Source organism: Vidua chalybeata, chromosome 3 (assembly GCF_026979565.1).
Source record: "Vidua chalybeata isolate OUT-0048 chromosome 3, bVidCha1 merged haplotype, whole genome shotgun sequence".
Taxonomy (NCBI): domain Eukaryota; kingdom Metazoa; phylum Chordata; class Aves; order Passeriformes; family Viduidae; genus Vidua; species Vidua chalybeata.
The window spans coordinates 11,847,929-11,865,951 of NC_071532.1; the positions used below are offsets into that span (position 1 = coordinate 11,847,929).

The 18,023-nt window shown below is 37.3% G+C and overlaps 1 protein-coding gene across 2 annotated transcripts in view; it reads left to right on the forward strand.

Moving 5' to 3' along the window:
• The window catches only part of PRKN (parkin RBR E3 ubiquitin protein ligase), a 670,711-nt gene that overhangs the window by 540,819 nt on the left and 111,869 nt on the right, over positions 1–18,023 (forward strand). For both annotated transcript variants that reach the window (XM_053937694.1, XM_053937695.1), the window contains exon 8: positions 7,636–7,697. In XM_053937694.1, the coding sequence (XP_053793669.1) occupies positions 7,636–7,697 (62 nt within the window). The remainder of the gene's footprint in view (positions 1–7,635; positions 7,698–18,023) is intronic.

The following is an 18,023-nucleotide window of genomic DNA, read 5'->3' on the forward strand; positions in this document are numbered from 1 at the left end:
TTTTAAATTTTTTTTTCCCAAAACCAATCTATAATATCGAAGCACTCTAATGTGTCTCGTTTTGAGCATATATTTGTACATCTACTCATCTAGATCATTGTACAGAAAAATATAATCTGCAAACTGTTGATTATTAAAATGGCATGAGTACAAGTAAAGAATCCCATGTAATTTTTTAGCTTACTTTATTTGATTTTGCTGGATAGGTATTTTTTTACACCAGTTGTAAGGTGGCCAATACAAGAAATTTGGGTGCTAAAGGGTTGTCCCCCAATTTTCAAACATACGTCTGATGGATTTCATGAGAGGGTTCTGAGTCTGACATGTGATTTTATGATTAATGGTGGTCAGTAATAATTGATGTTCCGGCTGAGGCTGTGTGCCCCTGTGAATCCTCTGTATTTTCAGATTTGCAGATGTAAGGCATGGGACTTGAGATGACAAGTTATTCACAGGACTGTTTTATGACCTTTCTTTTTTAAAAAATTAAATCTTTTTATACAAAGGAAGAGGTATGTAAATATAAGTGTATATATACAAATGAATGAAGTTCTCAGTTTGTCTACATTATGAAATTGTGTGGGCAGCAAGGAAAAAACCTCAATAATTTACTATTTACCAAAGTATTGCTCATGAGTGTTGTAAGAAAAATAGTGAAAATGGCTATAGTAAGATATAGTAAGTATATCCCTTCTGTAGGATCTGTGAGAAAATAGTTCAACATCTTTTCATAATGCACAAGTAGTATTCCAAATATAGCCTTATATGCTTATATTCTGTAAATTACCTACTTGATATTCATCATATCTTTTTCTCTTTTCAGTCAAATATTTATGCATTCCAGACACTCTCCTTAGTTTTGTCTTTGTTCACATTCACATAACATCAAAAATGAGAAAAGGTCACTTGTAACATCTAAACATTTAATTAACACAAGCACAGTGAACTCACTCCATACTTTGAAATCATGGTCAGTTCCCATAGGAATGGCCACACTGTCACCAGCACAGGGTTGCTTATCCCTGGAGGAGATGCAGAGAGCAGAAAGATGTGGGGTTTACAGCAATATTCCAGTTAGCTGAACAATTTGGAGGAGACTGGGAAAGTGACGTAACGAATTAATGCGCACTAGTTATGGGACTCCAAACCTGTTAAGTTTTGTGTGAAAGTCTAGTCTGAGCCCAGCTTTCTTACTGCTGTTTCCACTCCCGTTGTGGTTATACTCAGTGCAGGGCTGTGCTCTTCCTGCCATTGCTGCTCACTCAACAGTGAGCTCTGTGCTGTGCTGAGTAACTTGTACTCACACCAGGAGTCCCAGTCACTGTCCCACTGTAGCTGAGGTTGGCTGTGCTCTGGATGCACACTGCTGTAACAAGCACCTCTGAGCTGCAGGATTCCCTAGCCACCTTTCCTTCCTGTGCATGCATGGCAGGCCAGCTTGCACTTCCCTGTATATATATATAACTGTTGCTGTATTACAAATCCTGCCATTAGAGTGCTGCACTGCCAGATTTTTAGGATTATGTTTTTGAATACAGAACATTTTTAATACCTATACTAAAGTCAGGAAAAAAAGAAGCTAACATACCCATTAATTTTCTAAGCATGAAGTGGTTATCCTCAAGTATTTAAAACATTTTCCAGTGGCAAGCTCGGTTTAGCAATTAGCACTGTGAAAAGATATCCTTTGAAGGACGTTGAGAGATATTCGTGCATGGTTATGTTCAGAGCCCACGAAAGGGATGTACTTTTCAGAATTAACAAGTGTTAATGCAGACATAAATTCTAAGTGAGAGAAATGGAAGTTGCACTGTGCTCATAATGTAAATGCTTAGCTTGCATGGAGCTAAATGTGAGGGGGAAATTTACAATTTACATGCTCCAATGTTAAGCATATGTAGAAATTATTGGAATTGCAGCTGTTGAGTGAAATTCAAATATTCTAACTTAAAAAGTCTAAAAGTTACTGTAAATCTTGCCAAGTTGCCTTAAACTCCTCCACTTAATGGAAATAAGGGGATCTCTTTTTTTGTGCCTGTCTTGGATGGTGGGAATTAGCCTGTGAAAGCATGTATTCCTTCTATCAACTATAAAGGAAGCATGCAAGGAATATATTAGACTCATATAGCCAACATTTTGATGCTTAAATGTATTGAAATTAATCTCAGACAACTATACTTTTTGGGGAAAGATGAAATCTCAAATGCAAAGCAGGAAATAATATGGCAAACCTATGGTTGAAGATGTAGCTCACAACCCTGCAGTGGAGATACATTAGCTTGTAACTGTGGTCAGTGAGGCATTTTGTGATTTTCTTTGACCTCTGAGTGATTCAGCCAGGGCACCTCCATCCAGGTGCTGGCAGACAGGAGCGCTGGGACAGCCCCTGCTGCGGGCACTGGGCACCTCCCTGGGGATGGGCCTGAGCACCTCTGAGCTGCAGCATTCCCCATGGCTGGGCAGGGCAGGGCTGTGGGGACATCAGCTGGACATCAGCCCGGCTGCAGGTGGGTGAGGCAGGGGCTGACGTGGGGTCCTGGCTGGGACAGGCAGGGCTGGAGGTGCCATCAGGGCGCCGACACTCGTTTTACTTCTCAGTTGGCTCTATTTGTAGCCCCTGCCATATTTTGCTTCCATTCAGCTATTTTATGCAACGTTAAAGGCTTGGTTTAATTTTTCCTTTGCCTTCTTTCTGAAGAACATAAGTCATACAGAGGGATAATTTAAAGAAGAAAATGAAAAGCAAAAGCTAATTCTGTCTGAGAAAAAATATGTGAAGATTTGAGTAATTAAATTTGTAGTAGTTAGAATCATAGTTTAATTACAAGTGTAGCTGAAAATGTGTGTTCAGACCAATTGAAATCAGTGTATTTATGTTAGGAGACCTCAAACCATCCTTCCTAAATCTTGCTTCTTTATTTTTCTCTTAGAGATACATGTACTTATATGAACAGATTAAAAATATGTTTATGAAGAGAATACCGCAATGTAAATTGCAGGTTTACAGTTACACATTTCTGTAGCTTTAAATGCACCTTTCATTCACAAGTACAGCACTTGGAATTAAATTATAAAGCAATATGGGAATCACATAACAATAAAATTATTAATACAAGTAAAGTGGTGTATGATGGAATGTGTTGAAGCAAATAAAAAGCTTAAATTTAAGTAATAAAACTTTAAATAGATGCAAAGAAATTACTTGTGACTTTATAAAGCTGCTGGTCCTTTGAACTGGGCATCATCCCTTCATTATTTTCCTGCTTAGACTTAGGCTCATTCCTAAGACATCAAATTAATTTTATGTATCTGATTGCTCTAACGTCAGTGGAACTATGACAGAGTTAAAAGTAGTATAAAAGTATTAAATATTTGCATCAGTTTTATATTTCTTATATCTTGCTCTGCCATCATAGCTAGCAAGAACCTGTAACAGTCACTGCAGCTGAGAACATATGAATCACACAGGTTTGAATGTAAGCTGAAAGAGGCAACAAATGAGCAATTTAGCTGCCATTTTATCAGTCTGCAGGTGTTCTCAATCCTGAGTTTTGGCTTCTGATTGAAGCCAGTTGTCCATGCTTTTGCACTGTTTCCTTTCAACACTCTTAGGTGTAATTATTATTGACTATTTTTTTAATATTCCTATTGTTTGGTTTATGTCTGTGGAAATTTCATGAAGGCTTGTACTTTTCAAGTAATAATTGGGAAGAGGGAAGTGAAAATTTTTGGTAATTGTTGAGACCATTAACGGGTTCTGTAGGACAGAGGGCATAAAAACGAATCCTCAACTCATTCTATAGAAAATAGCGGAAATCTGTAAAGCACGGTTTATTTATGTCATTTGGCATGTGCTAGTTTCACATCAAAGGCTTAGAAAATACATTTTTCTATAAATGTTTGGTATGTACAGTTTACCATTGAACCCATCAGGTGATGTACTTTACTAATAATTAGCAAGGTTCCATGTGTGTTTTCATATACACTAATATGTTGGTGGATATATGGAGGAATTTGTGGGTGAGATAAAAAATAGTTCTTAATCATTTTGAGCAGGGAGGGGGTTTTTTAAGTCTCTTTATGTTTTATTTATGGGATGGTTATTTGCCATAACGTTTGTCTCTAGTCACAGTGCAGAAATTTAACATAATCCAAGACTTTTTCAAAACTCACAGATATTTGGTAAAAATAGGTTACAGTGTTAGAACATGTTTTACAAAGGTCCACTTACAGAAAAGAAGAAATTAAAAATAGAAATAGGAAATATTAGAAATATGCCCAGAAATATTTAGAAAGAAAAAAAGAAAATATTTCTCTTTTTTTTCCTGAAATTATTGCTTCTGAAATGTGACAATCTGAGATGACTTCTTACAGACAGCAGACTGTTAAGATGTGTCAGTATAATTCAATATTGTATGCATTTGACATTTCTGAACTCATTGCTGGAAAGAATCATGCCAACAGTGACATAGGTTTTAAGCTCTCTCTCTCTCTCTTTGCTAGTAACATCAGGATCTGTTGTATAATCAGCTAAGCAAGATCCAGTGAAAATCTGAACTATGAAAAATTGAAAACTAGGTTGGGCAAGTCTCTGAAAAACAGACTATACAAAATATTGCATTTGGAAGAGCATGCAGCAGTAGATGACTAGTAACACTTAAACATGCATATTTTTCATAGAATCATAGAATAGTTTGGGTTAGAAGGGACATTTAAATGTTATGTAGTCCAGCTCCCCTACAATAAGCAGCAATGCCTTCAACTAGGTCAGGTTTTTAAGAGCCCTGTCCAGCCTTACCTTGAATGGGGCAACCCATTCCAGTGTTTCACCGCCCTTACCATAAAAACACTTATTTCTTATATCTAATCTATATCAACCCTCCTGCAGTTTAAAACCATTGCCCCTTGTCCTTTCACCATAAACCCTACTAAATAGTTTGTCCCCATCTTTCTTATAAACCCCCACCAAGTTCTGGAAGCCTGCTATAATATCTCCCCTAAGCCTTCTGTTTTCCAGGCTGAACAATCCCAATTCTCTCACCTTTCCTAAAAGGGCAGGTGCTCCAGCCCTCTGATCTTGGTGACCTTGCTCTGGACCCACTCCAACACAACCACATCCTTCTGATGTTCTGGGGACCCTAGAACTGGATGCAGCACTGCAGGTGGGATCTCACCAGAGCAGGGAAGAGGGGCACAATCCTCTCCATGGCCCTGCTGTCCACACTGCTTTGTATGCAGCTCAGGACATATTTGGTTTCTGAGCTGCAAGTTCTCCTTGCTAGCTCATGTCCAGCCTCTCACCCTTAGCATCCCCAAGTTCTTCTTGGCCTGGCTGCTCTTAATCCATTCATCCCCAACTTGGATGGAAGACAGAGAGGATGCATGTAAGGAGTTCATAAAGGGGAGATTATATAATTTATGTGTGAGGGCAGAATAGGATGAATTTCTGGGGAAAAAAAATCAAGGAGAATTGAGCGAAAAAGTTCTTGCTAGGGAAGAAAAAGGAAACCTTCCAATTTTAAGGAGTTTAGTGAATAATAAATTGAAAAGGATAAGAAGGAAGAAAGAAATACTTGACTGAAGTAGAAGCTGTAAGGACTCCAAAAGGCAGAATGCCGTTTACTTGGTGTTCTAAAGCTAACATCTGTCAAAGATTAACAGGCAGCATTACATGAAATCATAATTATCCTCTACACTTAGAAATTCCTATGGCAGTATGCAATCAATGCAGATATTTTCGGGGAAAATCACATGCAAGAAAATATATTGCTAATTATGTAAGAACTTGAGGCTAAGAGACAGGAACCATGTTTTATACAATAAGATTTTATTTGAGACACAGAGAAGACAACATTTCTGGACTACAACTCAGGGCTCAGGTCAAGTAGTGAGACAGAGTTGGATGGAGATGTAAACCCCAGTGAGAACACAAGAAAGTCCTGTGTAGCAGTGATTCTGTGGCAGGAGTAGCAAGGACAATTAAGTGCATTGAGAAAGAGAAAGAATAAGCAGCATGGAGAAAATGAGAAAAGAAATTTAAAAGTGATACACAGGTTATGGTTCTAGAAGTTGTGGAGAATAAAATCTGATTAAGAAATAATCACTTAGACCTAAACCACACATTCAAATATGTGAATACCCTTGTGCATGAGGAAGGTGTGGGTGAAAAAAAGCCTGTAAGAATATCATAGGTATCATTAAATGGGAAGAAATACTAATATTTAGTAAGAGACAATTCATTAATAGGCAATTCTTACTATATACTTAAACCTGGGCCAACTTCAAACCTTTTCTTGCCTTTGTAAGAGTTTGCTGATGAAGTTGTGTAGATGATGCGTTCTTCACCTATTCCTCCTCGGAATGAAGATAAAACATTCACCAGTAAAATGTTGACTTCAGTAACATTTAAATCAGTTCCCTAAGTGGAACAATTATGCAAATACAAGACTTGTACTAGTGTAATTGTATTGTATGTCTATTGTTCATTTTTTGCCTTTTTAGTTATGTTGCTTTCTAGTCTTTTCCTTCTGCATCCCTAAGACAGCTATGCCAACAGAAAGTGTGAGTGTAGGCCATGTCTCACTGGCCTTAAGTGAAACCATGGTGCTGGTGGAGACTTCCTGATAGTTATGTCCAAATTGATTGGTATTCTTTCAATGGGAGTCATTAGGAGTGAAAGGTAACTATTTGTAGTAGCGTCAGCAGAAAACCAGGTTGATAAAGACCATGGTTCCTCCCATTTTCTGAGAGGAACTATGCTCTTAATTCCTTTTAAGAGATTTTCTCTGTTCACAAAGAGATGCTTCAATTTATGGTAAAAAGAGTAAAGCCCAGAAAGCTCTCACAGTCTGCTCTTTCATCCCTTGTCAGGAATTAGTCTGGTAGTGTACAAAAGTCATTTACAAAAGTAGTATACAGCAGCCTTGGACTTCATTGCCAGGAAGGTAACCACAGTCTGAACAGGTCACTAGAGTACATGGCAGCTAGCAAGACATATTCTTTCTTACTGGCTGGTACAGATGTGAAAGTTTGTAGTGATTGAAAATTAATCTCATTGCAAAATTCTGGTAAATCACTCCTCTCTGCCCTGGTTTGTGTTTTAACACAGGGGGTAACAGCCATATATATGTGAAATGGGTTATACTTGTGACAGCTAAAATTAAAGCGATCTGTGGGGCCTATTAAATCCTTCAGAGAATCAGGGAAAGCATGTATTATTCTTAGAAATGAGTCCAAATCTGTTGTGTGAATCAGAATTCAGCTTTGGGCAGCTCCAATGTTTTGATGTGAGATCCTCTTTTAACAGGCTTTTTGGCTTATACGAAGGGTTGGCGGTATCTGGCAGACAGTGCTGCCCTTTTCATCTTGCTTTTGTTTGTAGTCCTTTGGAGAAAGGGCTAAAATATTTGGAATATAACCTTTCTAAGTGTTCTTGGTAGCATGCTCAGAAATGTGGAAGGATTATTTGATAGATGGTTTTCGGTATTCTGGTGCCTGCAGAGCCATGGCTAATCTTTGTAATCTTCTTTAGCTAAGGTAATCTGTATATTCTATCATCTCTGCATCTATGTGTCTTATGCTGAAACTGCACTGACAGGAAGCTCTAAAACACCTATTTTTGTTTCTTTCCAACAGCTGGTTGTCCAGATTCCTTGATTAAAGAACTTCATCACTTCAGGATTCTGGGAGAAGAACAGGTGAGTTAGCATCTCAAAGGCAGCATCTTAATGTCATGAAAGATAGACGCTAATGAGACAGTTTCATCTCTCTCCAGGGAAACAGAGTGTATCTCATGACCCCCAAAGACCTGAAATGTGGGGAAAAAAACTACACAGGAGTTATATGTGAGAGTTGGGGTTTTTTTCATTCTATCCGTCAGCCTTGACAGGTTATTAATTGGTACAGCTGCTACCTGCCACAGTTTTTCAGCTTTTGACTACAGCAGTAAACAGACTTTCTAAAGCAGCAGACAGAGAAAAAAATCTGACTACGGGATTGGTACTTACAGCTACTCATGATATTATCCCTCCCTTTGTGTGTCCTTTTTTCTCTTTTAAAAGAGTGTTTCTCATAATTATAGCTGTGCTTTGCACTCAGAAATCTATTTCTGTAGAGGGACCTTAGGAAAGCATAAATGAAGAATGCTTTACAACGTTCACAAGAAGGTCAGTTATTATATTGTCAATAATGAAATTAACATACAGAGGTATTGAGAAATTACCTTAAATTTTGAGAGACAAGGTGAATTTTCATACACTGAATTCTTCTGAAATTCAAGTTGTCTTTTTCTCTGAAGTATCCCTCCTAAGGTAGTGGCATGACTGCATGACACAGAGCTGCAGATGCTAGGGACCAAGGGGCTGAAAGCCCAGCATTAGTGTGTTGTACATGACACTATCTACATATTTTAATGAACCTGGCACCAAGGGACTTGCACAAGGCTGTATGAGGGCTGTGACAGAGGTAGGAGCAACTCCTGAGATGTTAATTCAAAGTCTTGTTTCATCATTTTTAAATTAGATTGTATAGTCAAGAACATCCTGTTGCTTCTCCTTTCCCTGTCACTCTTGCTTTTTTTATTACAATTGTGGCTGCTGTTACAATTTCTAGACTTCAAATTTTCCTCCACAAGCCCCCCACTTCAGCTTTTATAGAAAGTCACAAGTCATGTTTCTCAGGGACTCAGCTTTGCCTTAGCAAGAGATACTGGAAGCAAGAATATTATGAGATTGAGGACTTAGGAAGAGAAAATAAATTAAATTGTGACCAGGATTGATGGGGTCAAGAGACTGATTATAACTACCTGACAAAAAGAGGGTAGAGTGAGATGAAGCTTGGGTAGAATGAAGATATGGGGGTGTTTCATGGAAGGGGTTGGGAGTAGAAACTGTAGGGTCTGTAGTCGAAAAGTAGGGTCTGACAAGGAACCTGGACCAAGGGCTGGAAGGGAAAGACCAAATAGAGATGCTGAAGAGACTGGTAAATAAGGGAAGATCTGCACTTAAGCTGTTTGAAGAGGTAAAGCTAAGCAGTCTAGGAAGAGCTGGACAGAAGGAGAAATTTGGAGGAAAAGTAAGGAACAGCTAAACAAAAAAGCTGCAAGTATGAGAGAGAGGACTGAATCAGAGAGACCTGACAGCTCCCCTGGAAAAGCCCTAGAATGGAGTTGTTGACTTCAGCCTGACTAATGATCACTGACAGAGCAATATTTAACTGATGGACTTTCTTTGCAAATAGTGATCATTGTCATGAGGCTTGAATTATTCCATTAGCCCATACTTTTATAAGGATTGTTGCAAATAGATTCTGTCCCTACAAAAGCAGTGTTATCATGAGTCTCCTGAAGACCACAGTAGCTTTTGTTTGAAGTTAGCACACACTTTGGTAGTCAGGAAATATATTGGTGCAAAACCAAGAGAAAAAAAAAATACATCTAAATGAAGAAATGAAGGAATTACAGGCAAAGTCCTTATTCATATAACTATCTATTTACTTCTTATATTTATTTAGCTAGATATTTGCTTTTTAAAAATATCTAAAATGTTTCTTTTTCTGTTATGCCTACTAGATAGAAAAATTCACATTCAATGATAAGACTGTTTTATTCAGACTCCTTATAATTTTAGTATTATAAAACATCATATATTTTCTTCCATTCCAAGCAATAGCCAAAGAGAAATAGGGACATGTTCCTGCTTTATATCCAATCTTGATTTATTTTTAAAGTGCTTATGTATTTAAAGCTAGATTATAAAAGCAGAATGGACTATTGTGATAATCTGTTCTGATCTACTTTAGAATACACATTACATGACTTTTTTGGATTAATTCTTGTTTAAATTGCAGTATATTGCCTAGAAAAGCATCTATTCTTTGTTTACAAATCACTTGCAGACTTTAGATCCTATTATACTTCTCAGTAGTGAAAGACAAAATATTCCAAGCCTCTTTCCATTCCACCACTCCACCAACACCAGCATGATTCCTATGTTGCATATCTCTTATTCCTCAGAGTTCAGGCAAAAAAAACCCTGGTGTCCCTCTTTTCTTCACTGAGCATTTGTTTCCTGTAAATAAAAATATAAATAAACTGACCATATAAATGCTCATATAAATGTAAATACTTACCATATGTAACAGTTGTTGATATCATTAGGAAAGAAAGGTTTTGAGTGGCTTTCAGGATCAAACCTCTTGAAAACATATGTCTGCCTGACTATCTGAAATATCTTTATATAAATGTAAGCATTAATGAAAAACTAATGCTGAGAAATAGGAGTGTGAAGAGTTGATGATTAATATTTTCTTAAATGAGTTGTTTAATAATCAGACTCTTGTTCAAATAATCAGACTTCTTGGTAGTCTCCTGGACATGTAACATTTCCATGTCTTCTGTTCCGTTAGGAGCATACATTATGGGAAATTTATTCTAGGTGGAAAGTCTATCTTTTAAGGTTTAGCCAATGTCAATAAGATAGTTTTTAAAGAGGGAATCAGTTTTGGACTTTATGGAAAGATGCAATCGTAGTCTGCATGCTGAAATAGAAGAGTACAAGCTTCCCAGGTACATGATATGCATTGTGGATACCTAACCTACCACATAAAACCAGCTTCCAGAGTAATTGACTGAAAATGCAACACAAATACAGCCACAGATTGCTGCCTCACTTGATACTTGACTCTTTGAGATGGTGCCAGAGAGTCTGACCCAGAAAGAGTCTCCAGAAGCAGCTTTGTCTGGTTTCTTTTGAACCCCCTTGTCACAGACTTGCCCAGTCCAAAAAGGTTTGAACAAGACAAAAAAGAGTCTCCTTCACATGGAGTCCCAGGTGAAGGGTTAAGCCTGAAGCTTTCTAAATGCCCAAAGCTCTGCTGAGCTTTCTCTTGCAATTTGCTGTCACTTTTCATAATCCATCTATTTCCTCTAGCTTAATGGGTGCAGCCGAATCTCCTGGCTAACTCTTCCATTTCTTAAATAGTTGAGATACAGCCAGGATCGGATTGAAAGATTTAGTAAGTGAGGAGCTATTGAAAAATAGCACAATGTAAGAAAGTCTCCTGCAGTAGCCATTTGCCCTGTCAGGCTGCCTGTCTCTGCAAGTAAATGTTTCTACAAGTGGTGATAGTACAAGGTGCTTACAAATATATGCTAAAAATGCACCAAATATGGGCTCTGTTCAAATACAGTGGAAGGTAGGTAATTCTACAAGCCAATGCCAGAGAAAGCAGAGAAAACACTCCAAGCATAAACACCACAATGTACCAGCATAGCAAGATGACTTGCAGTGAACAGTTATGGAGTCTCCCTAATGACTCTATGAGAAACTTCCCTCCTCTCCCCAAAGTGATAAAAAAAAATCTTGTTTAATTGTTTAAATGGAATATTGTAATTCATTAATAAAATAGCAGCTACATCTGAAGGCTGGGAGGGAAAACAAATAACACAAGAGCGAGCAATCTGCTGCTATACCTGAGTGCCCCCAACAGGTCACAGCACAGATGAAGCAGATGACTTCCTAGTGGCAGCAAAGGAAGCTGCTAAGTAATGTATAGCTGCGCTTCTCTGTTACATCATCTGCTCTGACAACTTTGCAGAATGTATTGGCCAGTTCCTTGATATTTTGACAGAGGAACGATCAATTTTAACAGATCTCTCCTATCAGCTGCTACTGAAACTCATATTACTGCTCACTTTTTTTTAGAACTGTTGTGAACATTTATATCCCTGGAATCTGAGCAAGCCTGAACGGGGACCATTTGTGGAGGAGGGGGTTGTTTGGTTGGTTGGGATTTTATTGTGGGATTTTGGTTTTGTTTTGGGGGGTTGGGGTTTTTTTTCCCCACATTTCCTTGTCAATTAGGGAAAACTTATGCAAAGGAATACCCTAGAATACCCTGTTTTGAAAATCTGCAGATGCATGTCCCTATGCTCCCCAAAGGAGATGTGGGCTTGTGCTAGTTTTCACAGTGAACTGTAACTTTAGGAGATACAGAAATCAAGTATGAAATGAACACAGCATGGTTAGAGATCATTTAACATTAGTTGAGGTCTGGAAGGATTTTATATACAATGTGTGGATATGACAAGGTTGATTTTTTTTTAATTGCAATACTTGCCAGAGGATTTTCTTTTTTCAAATGCATGCTATTGAATATTTATGTAAAGTCAGTCTTAAAGTAATTGATATATATTTACGCATTCAGGCAAAAGTAATGCCATATGACAATTCTAATTAATCAGCTGAGTTTAATACAGGAAACTGTCAAATATGATCAACAAAGTGCTTCTGAAGTATTTCTGGGTTAAGATTTTTTGATAACTACACGTGGAAGAACTATAAGCTACATCTCAGTAATTCTAATCTGTTAAAGAAAAAAAATAAATTTTCACTGGATGATTTCTCCCATTCATAATTACTAAGCCAAAACTATTCTATTAGTATTACAAAACCTTTACCTTGACAAGTGTCATTCTCACACCTCTGCTGCTTCCCACCCAGTCCCCTGGCTTCAGCTACTGTTCAGTGTAAGTGATACCTACACACATCTCTCAGGTTTTGCCCATCTAATATCTCTTTTGTCTTCATCTCATTTGGCTCACCTTTTGGATTTGTCACCACAGTCTCATCACTTGTTCTCTAAGACTGAGCTACTGCATTTAACTCTTGAACCTCTTTACACCATCGTTTTTTTTAATAGCTGGAGCTTCGCAACAAACTTTATAGTCTTGCAACTTCATATGACTAGTGATATGCCTCTCTTTCATTCCTATGCTCTACCTGCCTGGAATGTCTCCTAACCACCTTCTTCCCTAACTCAGAGGTAATTGGGATTCATGAAAATTCCTCAGTTTTATCTCTTCTGGATTATGATAACTTTAGCCTTTAAGTTCTTGTCATAAGCAGGATAGCTCTACATTCTTACACTTTTTGAACTTACTGTACAGTAGGCAAGTGAAAGTCATTTATTTTTGGTTCAACAGCTGAAATAAAGAATGAAGAGAAAGAAAGTAGAAGGTACTTAGTCAAAACCAATTTAAAGGATTTTTTTCTGTCAAAACCAAAAAAAGTGTCATTTTATATAGAATTCAAATTTCTCTTCCTCCTAGTTTTTATTTATTTCAGAGTGAAGATTTGTACCCCAGTGTTCATGATCTCAGGTACACGTGGAAGTTAGGACTTTTTCCATCCCTTGGATAGCTTTGATATGCTTTCAGGTTATATGTATGTGCTCACTCTTCTGACCTGAGAATTGGGAGCCAGTATCTACTGCACTGAAATGCAGTTCCACAGTTTGCAACAGCTTCAGCTAAACAGATTTTCTTGCATCAATTACAGCTTTGATGGCTCTTCCTTGTAGCAGGAAGAGGAGTGTGCCTTTGAGCACCACCAGAGTCAGAAGAAACTGAATGTTTGTCTCTGGCATTCAGTCTATTCAGGCTGATCCCCCAAATACCTGCCAGAAGACCACAAACTTCCAGTAGTTTGTAAATACAGTGCTAACCCATACACTGTGCTCATTCCCCTTTTTTCATTGTATCATATTGCCCCTTGTATATTCAGTTTGGTTTCCAATACAACCTGCTCAAGTATCCTCTGTTCTGTATTCTCTATTTTCATATTCATCACCTTGTGCTTGCTTTCATATCATTCCACTAACTGCAATCTTTCTTTTTTTCTCCCCATTTCTACTCCAGTTTAGTTTTGTCTGTGAATTGTGGTGCACTGATACAGTTAGAGGTTTCTTACTGCTAAGTTGTTTTCTTCAAACAACTGTTTGTACCCACTTTTCCATGACTCTTCAGTCAGTCAAATTCCAGCCCTCTAGAGGTAGTTGTCTTTCTTGTCTCCTTGGGTGCTCCTGTGGTAACAAGGAGCTGATCCTCTGAACTTGCTTTTTCAATTTGATCAGGAGCCAGCGAAGAAGCCCAAAAACTCAGGAAAAATAAATTAGGGGTGCTCCATGTCAGTTCATCACTTTTTAATCTGTATTTTGGATGACACATTTGTAAGTATTTTTACTAGTCCAAGGACTACTACTGGTTTTGTACTGTAAGTTGCCTAATTACATTATGGAACTAATTCTTGAAGTTTTTGTATGTGCATAATGCATATAAATAAAGTGCTTAGTCTACACTATGGACTAATAGCCTCCACAATCTAATTTTGAAACACACAGATGGTTATTTGATTTATAGGAGCAGTAAAAACAATCTGACTCCAGAAAGTAGATTTGCTTTCCTGTGAGACTCTTACATGCAGTTAAAGAAACAAGTAATTGAATTACGTTTCAGAGATTTGGGCTTTACATCTACTGTTATACTATTGTCCAAAGTTGTCTGCAAGGCTGCTACTGAGCAGCTGCTTTTAGATGTGGGAGGGGGCAGGGAGGAAAGGAAAATAAAGAAAACAATACCCAAAGTGTAAAAACAAAATTAAAACGGCTCAAGGCATACATGATGTGGCACAATTGGGATAGGAATAAATGACCTTTAAGATTCCTTCCAACACAAACCATTGTATAACTCTGTGATATTAAATCATAATTTGGAAATTAATTGACACGGCCAGGAATCACTGTGTTCATGAAGTGTGTTTTGCAGGAGTTTCATGCATTCAGGTGCATTTCAGTTCTGTTTTAGTATCTGAATCTCAATGTAACTGAAAAGACTGCAATCTGTAATTAACCTGTTATTCCTGTGTCAACCCAGAGATTTCATTTATATTACCCTTGATTTACAACATCAAATGATTGAATTTCCACTGCTTAAAAACCCAGTATCATTCTAAGACTCAAGGGAAACCATCCCAACCTGGAAAGCGGAGAGCAAAGAATAAATGGTTACAATTATCCAGCCTCCCTGTCTATGTCATACTGTAATTTATAATCTAAAGGCCCTGTCAAGTCTTTACTAATAAAGATTATACAAAAGAACTTCATTCTATGGTCAAAATACCATAAGTAAAGCTTGTAAGTAGAGCTTTTTCCACTCCAAATTTTATTCCTTGCAAAGTATAGTTTTGGGCTGACTGGGACAATTCACAATTTGAGGGGAAGGTTCACAAAGGGATGTAGTTTTCAGAGAACAAACAGAATGTTTTTCAGCTACCTTGTTCATATACCTTTAGCTATCTTAGCACCAATGTTTTAGAGTACACTGTATTTATGAATCTTTGGGGATTTTTTCCAAATGGGCATTGAAATATATAGTTCTGGGGGAATCCAGCAACTATTTACCGACATGTATTTCTGAGGACCTTATTACAGTAGCACATAAATGCCTGACATGCTTTGTCTGGAAGCTGCTTTCTAGCATCTGATGGCTGGTGATTTCTGTGTAATTTTATGTCACTCATTACCATAGCATTTGACATCCTCATGAGTATTAATGGTTTTGCCTCTTAACAGTACATTGAAATCAGCAAGTATCATTCTTCCTCTTTACAAACAGGGAACTGATGAGAAGCATAGATTAAACGACTTACGTGAAAGCCACAGGATGGCTGTGCTGCTGCCTGGAATGAAATCAGGTGCCATGAATGCCAGTTCCATCAAGTTTCCCATAGATTATACTTTGTGAGAGGATTTTCCTAAAAATAATTGGAGATACTTTCCTCCTTGTACATGTAGAACAACTATACACATGATGAGTGCATCTCTAAATAGGAGGCAGACTGATAAAAATTGAGTAATAGATACTGTGAAATATTTTGAATGGACAGAAGAGTTAGATTCATCTTTCAGTGACAGCTCTTTATGTATTCGATATCTAGCCTAAGTTAGTTTTCTCAGTTTCAACCATAGCACTTCCATAGGGTGATTGATCTTACCTATCTTAGACACCATGTGTAAGTCAGGATAAATGCCCTCCTTGAGATCTTATTTCTGCTTAGTCACTTGGAGCCTTGTTTAGGCTAGATGTTTAATTTTAGATGAGCTAAAATTCTGTGAGGTAGTTCACAGTCTAAGCTATTTAGATACCTAAACCTTGGTTTTAAAAATAGCTTAGGGCAGGTGAGTTAGGATCAGAATTATTGGAACTAAACCAGCTACTGTAAGAGTCACCTAATTTCAGGTGACATTATCTAGGAAGTTGTCTAATCTCTCATTATTTTTAAAAAGACAGGGCACTTGAGCTCTCAGTTCTTATGCAGATGTACAAATCTAAGGAGTAAAGATGAATTGCATCCCATCTCTCCTGTTGATTATAAAAGATGTCTTCACAACCTGTGCAATTATAGGCATCACAACTGTAGAAATTCAAACTAAATTAAATGAATTCTATGTTAGGTCTCCAGTTAAGAGGTGAAGTAAACCAGTGGGTGTTGTGTGCTGTAATATCCTTAAGTATCTCATTCAGACATATGATCAAAACACATCATGTCCAAAGACATTTAAGGGCTCCTGAAAATTGACTTGATTAATGGATCTTGATTACATGAGTCTGGTATGATATGTATGGCTGTGGTGTATGGGAAAAAATGTCTTTAATAGATATGGTCTGTCACTATATGCAAATAGTTAATTAATAATTCATGCCAATAGTTTTAGTCCTGTACCAATTTTTTATAAATGCACCCTTAATGTAAAGTGAGTCATTTTGTTTCACATCACTGAATAAAGAATATAAATCCACATATGTCGTGTAGATTTTGCTCTGGCAGCAAACATGTATATGTTCTGCTACTTTGTGTTTCAGTTGGTTGCTGGGTTTTAATTGAGCGGGACACAAGGAAAGAGAAATTGGAAAATGACATAAATGTATCTGGACTTTGAAGGCAGAAATCTGGCTAGTAACTAGATATCAAGATATGCAAATGAATTTAGCAGGATCTTTTCTGGATCATTTTTCTGGCTGTTATAGTATGAAAATCACTGGGGACGGTGCCATACCAATTTGGAATGAGTCCTGTGCTGAACTAGTATAAAATGTTAAATTTGTTGGACAGAAAACAATGTTGCTGTCCACCTTGCCAATAGGTAAACTGGACATTTACATTCTGTAACTCTCACTAACAAGATAAATTTTTAAAAAATAAAATAAAAAAATAAAAAAAGGAAATTAGAGGAATCTCTTCATGCCCTTTTAGGCTAAGTTAATGGCTGGAAAGTATATTCTTTTTTTTTTCTACTGAGAATTTTTAATGTAAATGCTGACAGAACCTCAGCTACAGTGTCACTGGTGTTTGCCTTCTTAATGAGAAGCTGTTAACAATCCCACATGCAGCACAAAGTTCCCTCTTAATAGGGTAAGACAATCACCATCCTCACCTTTCAGGTCCAGTCTGTGCCCTGAAGAAAAATTAGGCTGCTAGAGAGTTTTGGAGCTATGGTTACCTATATTTCTATAAAGGCCAGCCAAATTATTCAGAGCACTCAACAGGTATATAGTGGAAGCATACAACATTAAATATCTATGGCATTACTCTGGGTTCAAGCATAATAATAACACAGGAAAGCACCAGTTGATTTCTTGAGCCCCCACATTCAAGGAGGCTGCAGACATGTCTTGCACATTTCTCAAAATACTATTATTTTCCAAATACAAGATTCTTAAGTCAGAATTTCATTCATACACTGAAAGATATTTTGAAGTCTTTTTGTCCTTTTAGATTTTGCTTTTCTTTTCAGAGGTTGTTTGGATTTTTTGTTAATTGACAAAGTTGGATACTTTAAGTTTGGGCTGATTTTTTTTTCTGTGATGCAAACTTTTGTATCTATATGTTATAGTCTTTTAAGAACTCTAATATTATTTTAAGAAACCAGTTTAACCAGACATGTTATGACAGCATTTGCAGAAGAATCTTCTGAAATGTACCCCAAAGACGTAGAGCCTTCTTTGTAATTTAAATTTTTTTTTTGTATGCTGTGTGTATGAGGTGTTGGTCCTAAAGCTTCCATTTTCCTTGAAAGATTTCTTTGGAGAGGCGTGTGGATTGGAGAAAGAATTTTTTGTTTGCTATCCTCCCAAAAAAGGAACAGGATTTTCATGAGCCATTATGGGATAAAATCTTATGAAGCAC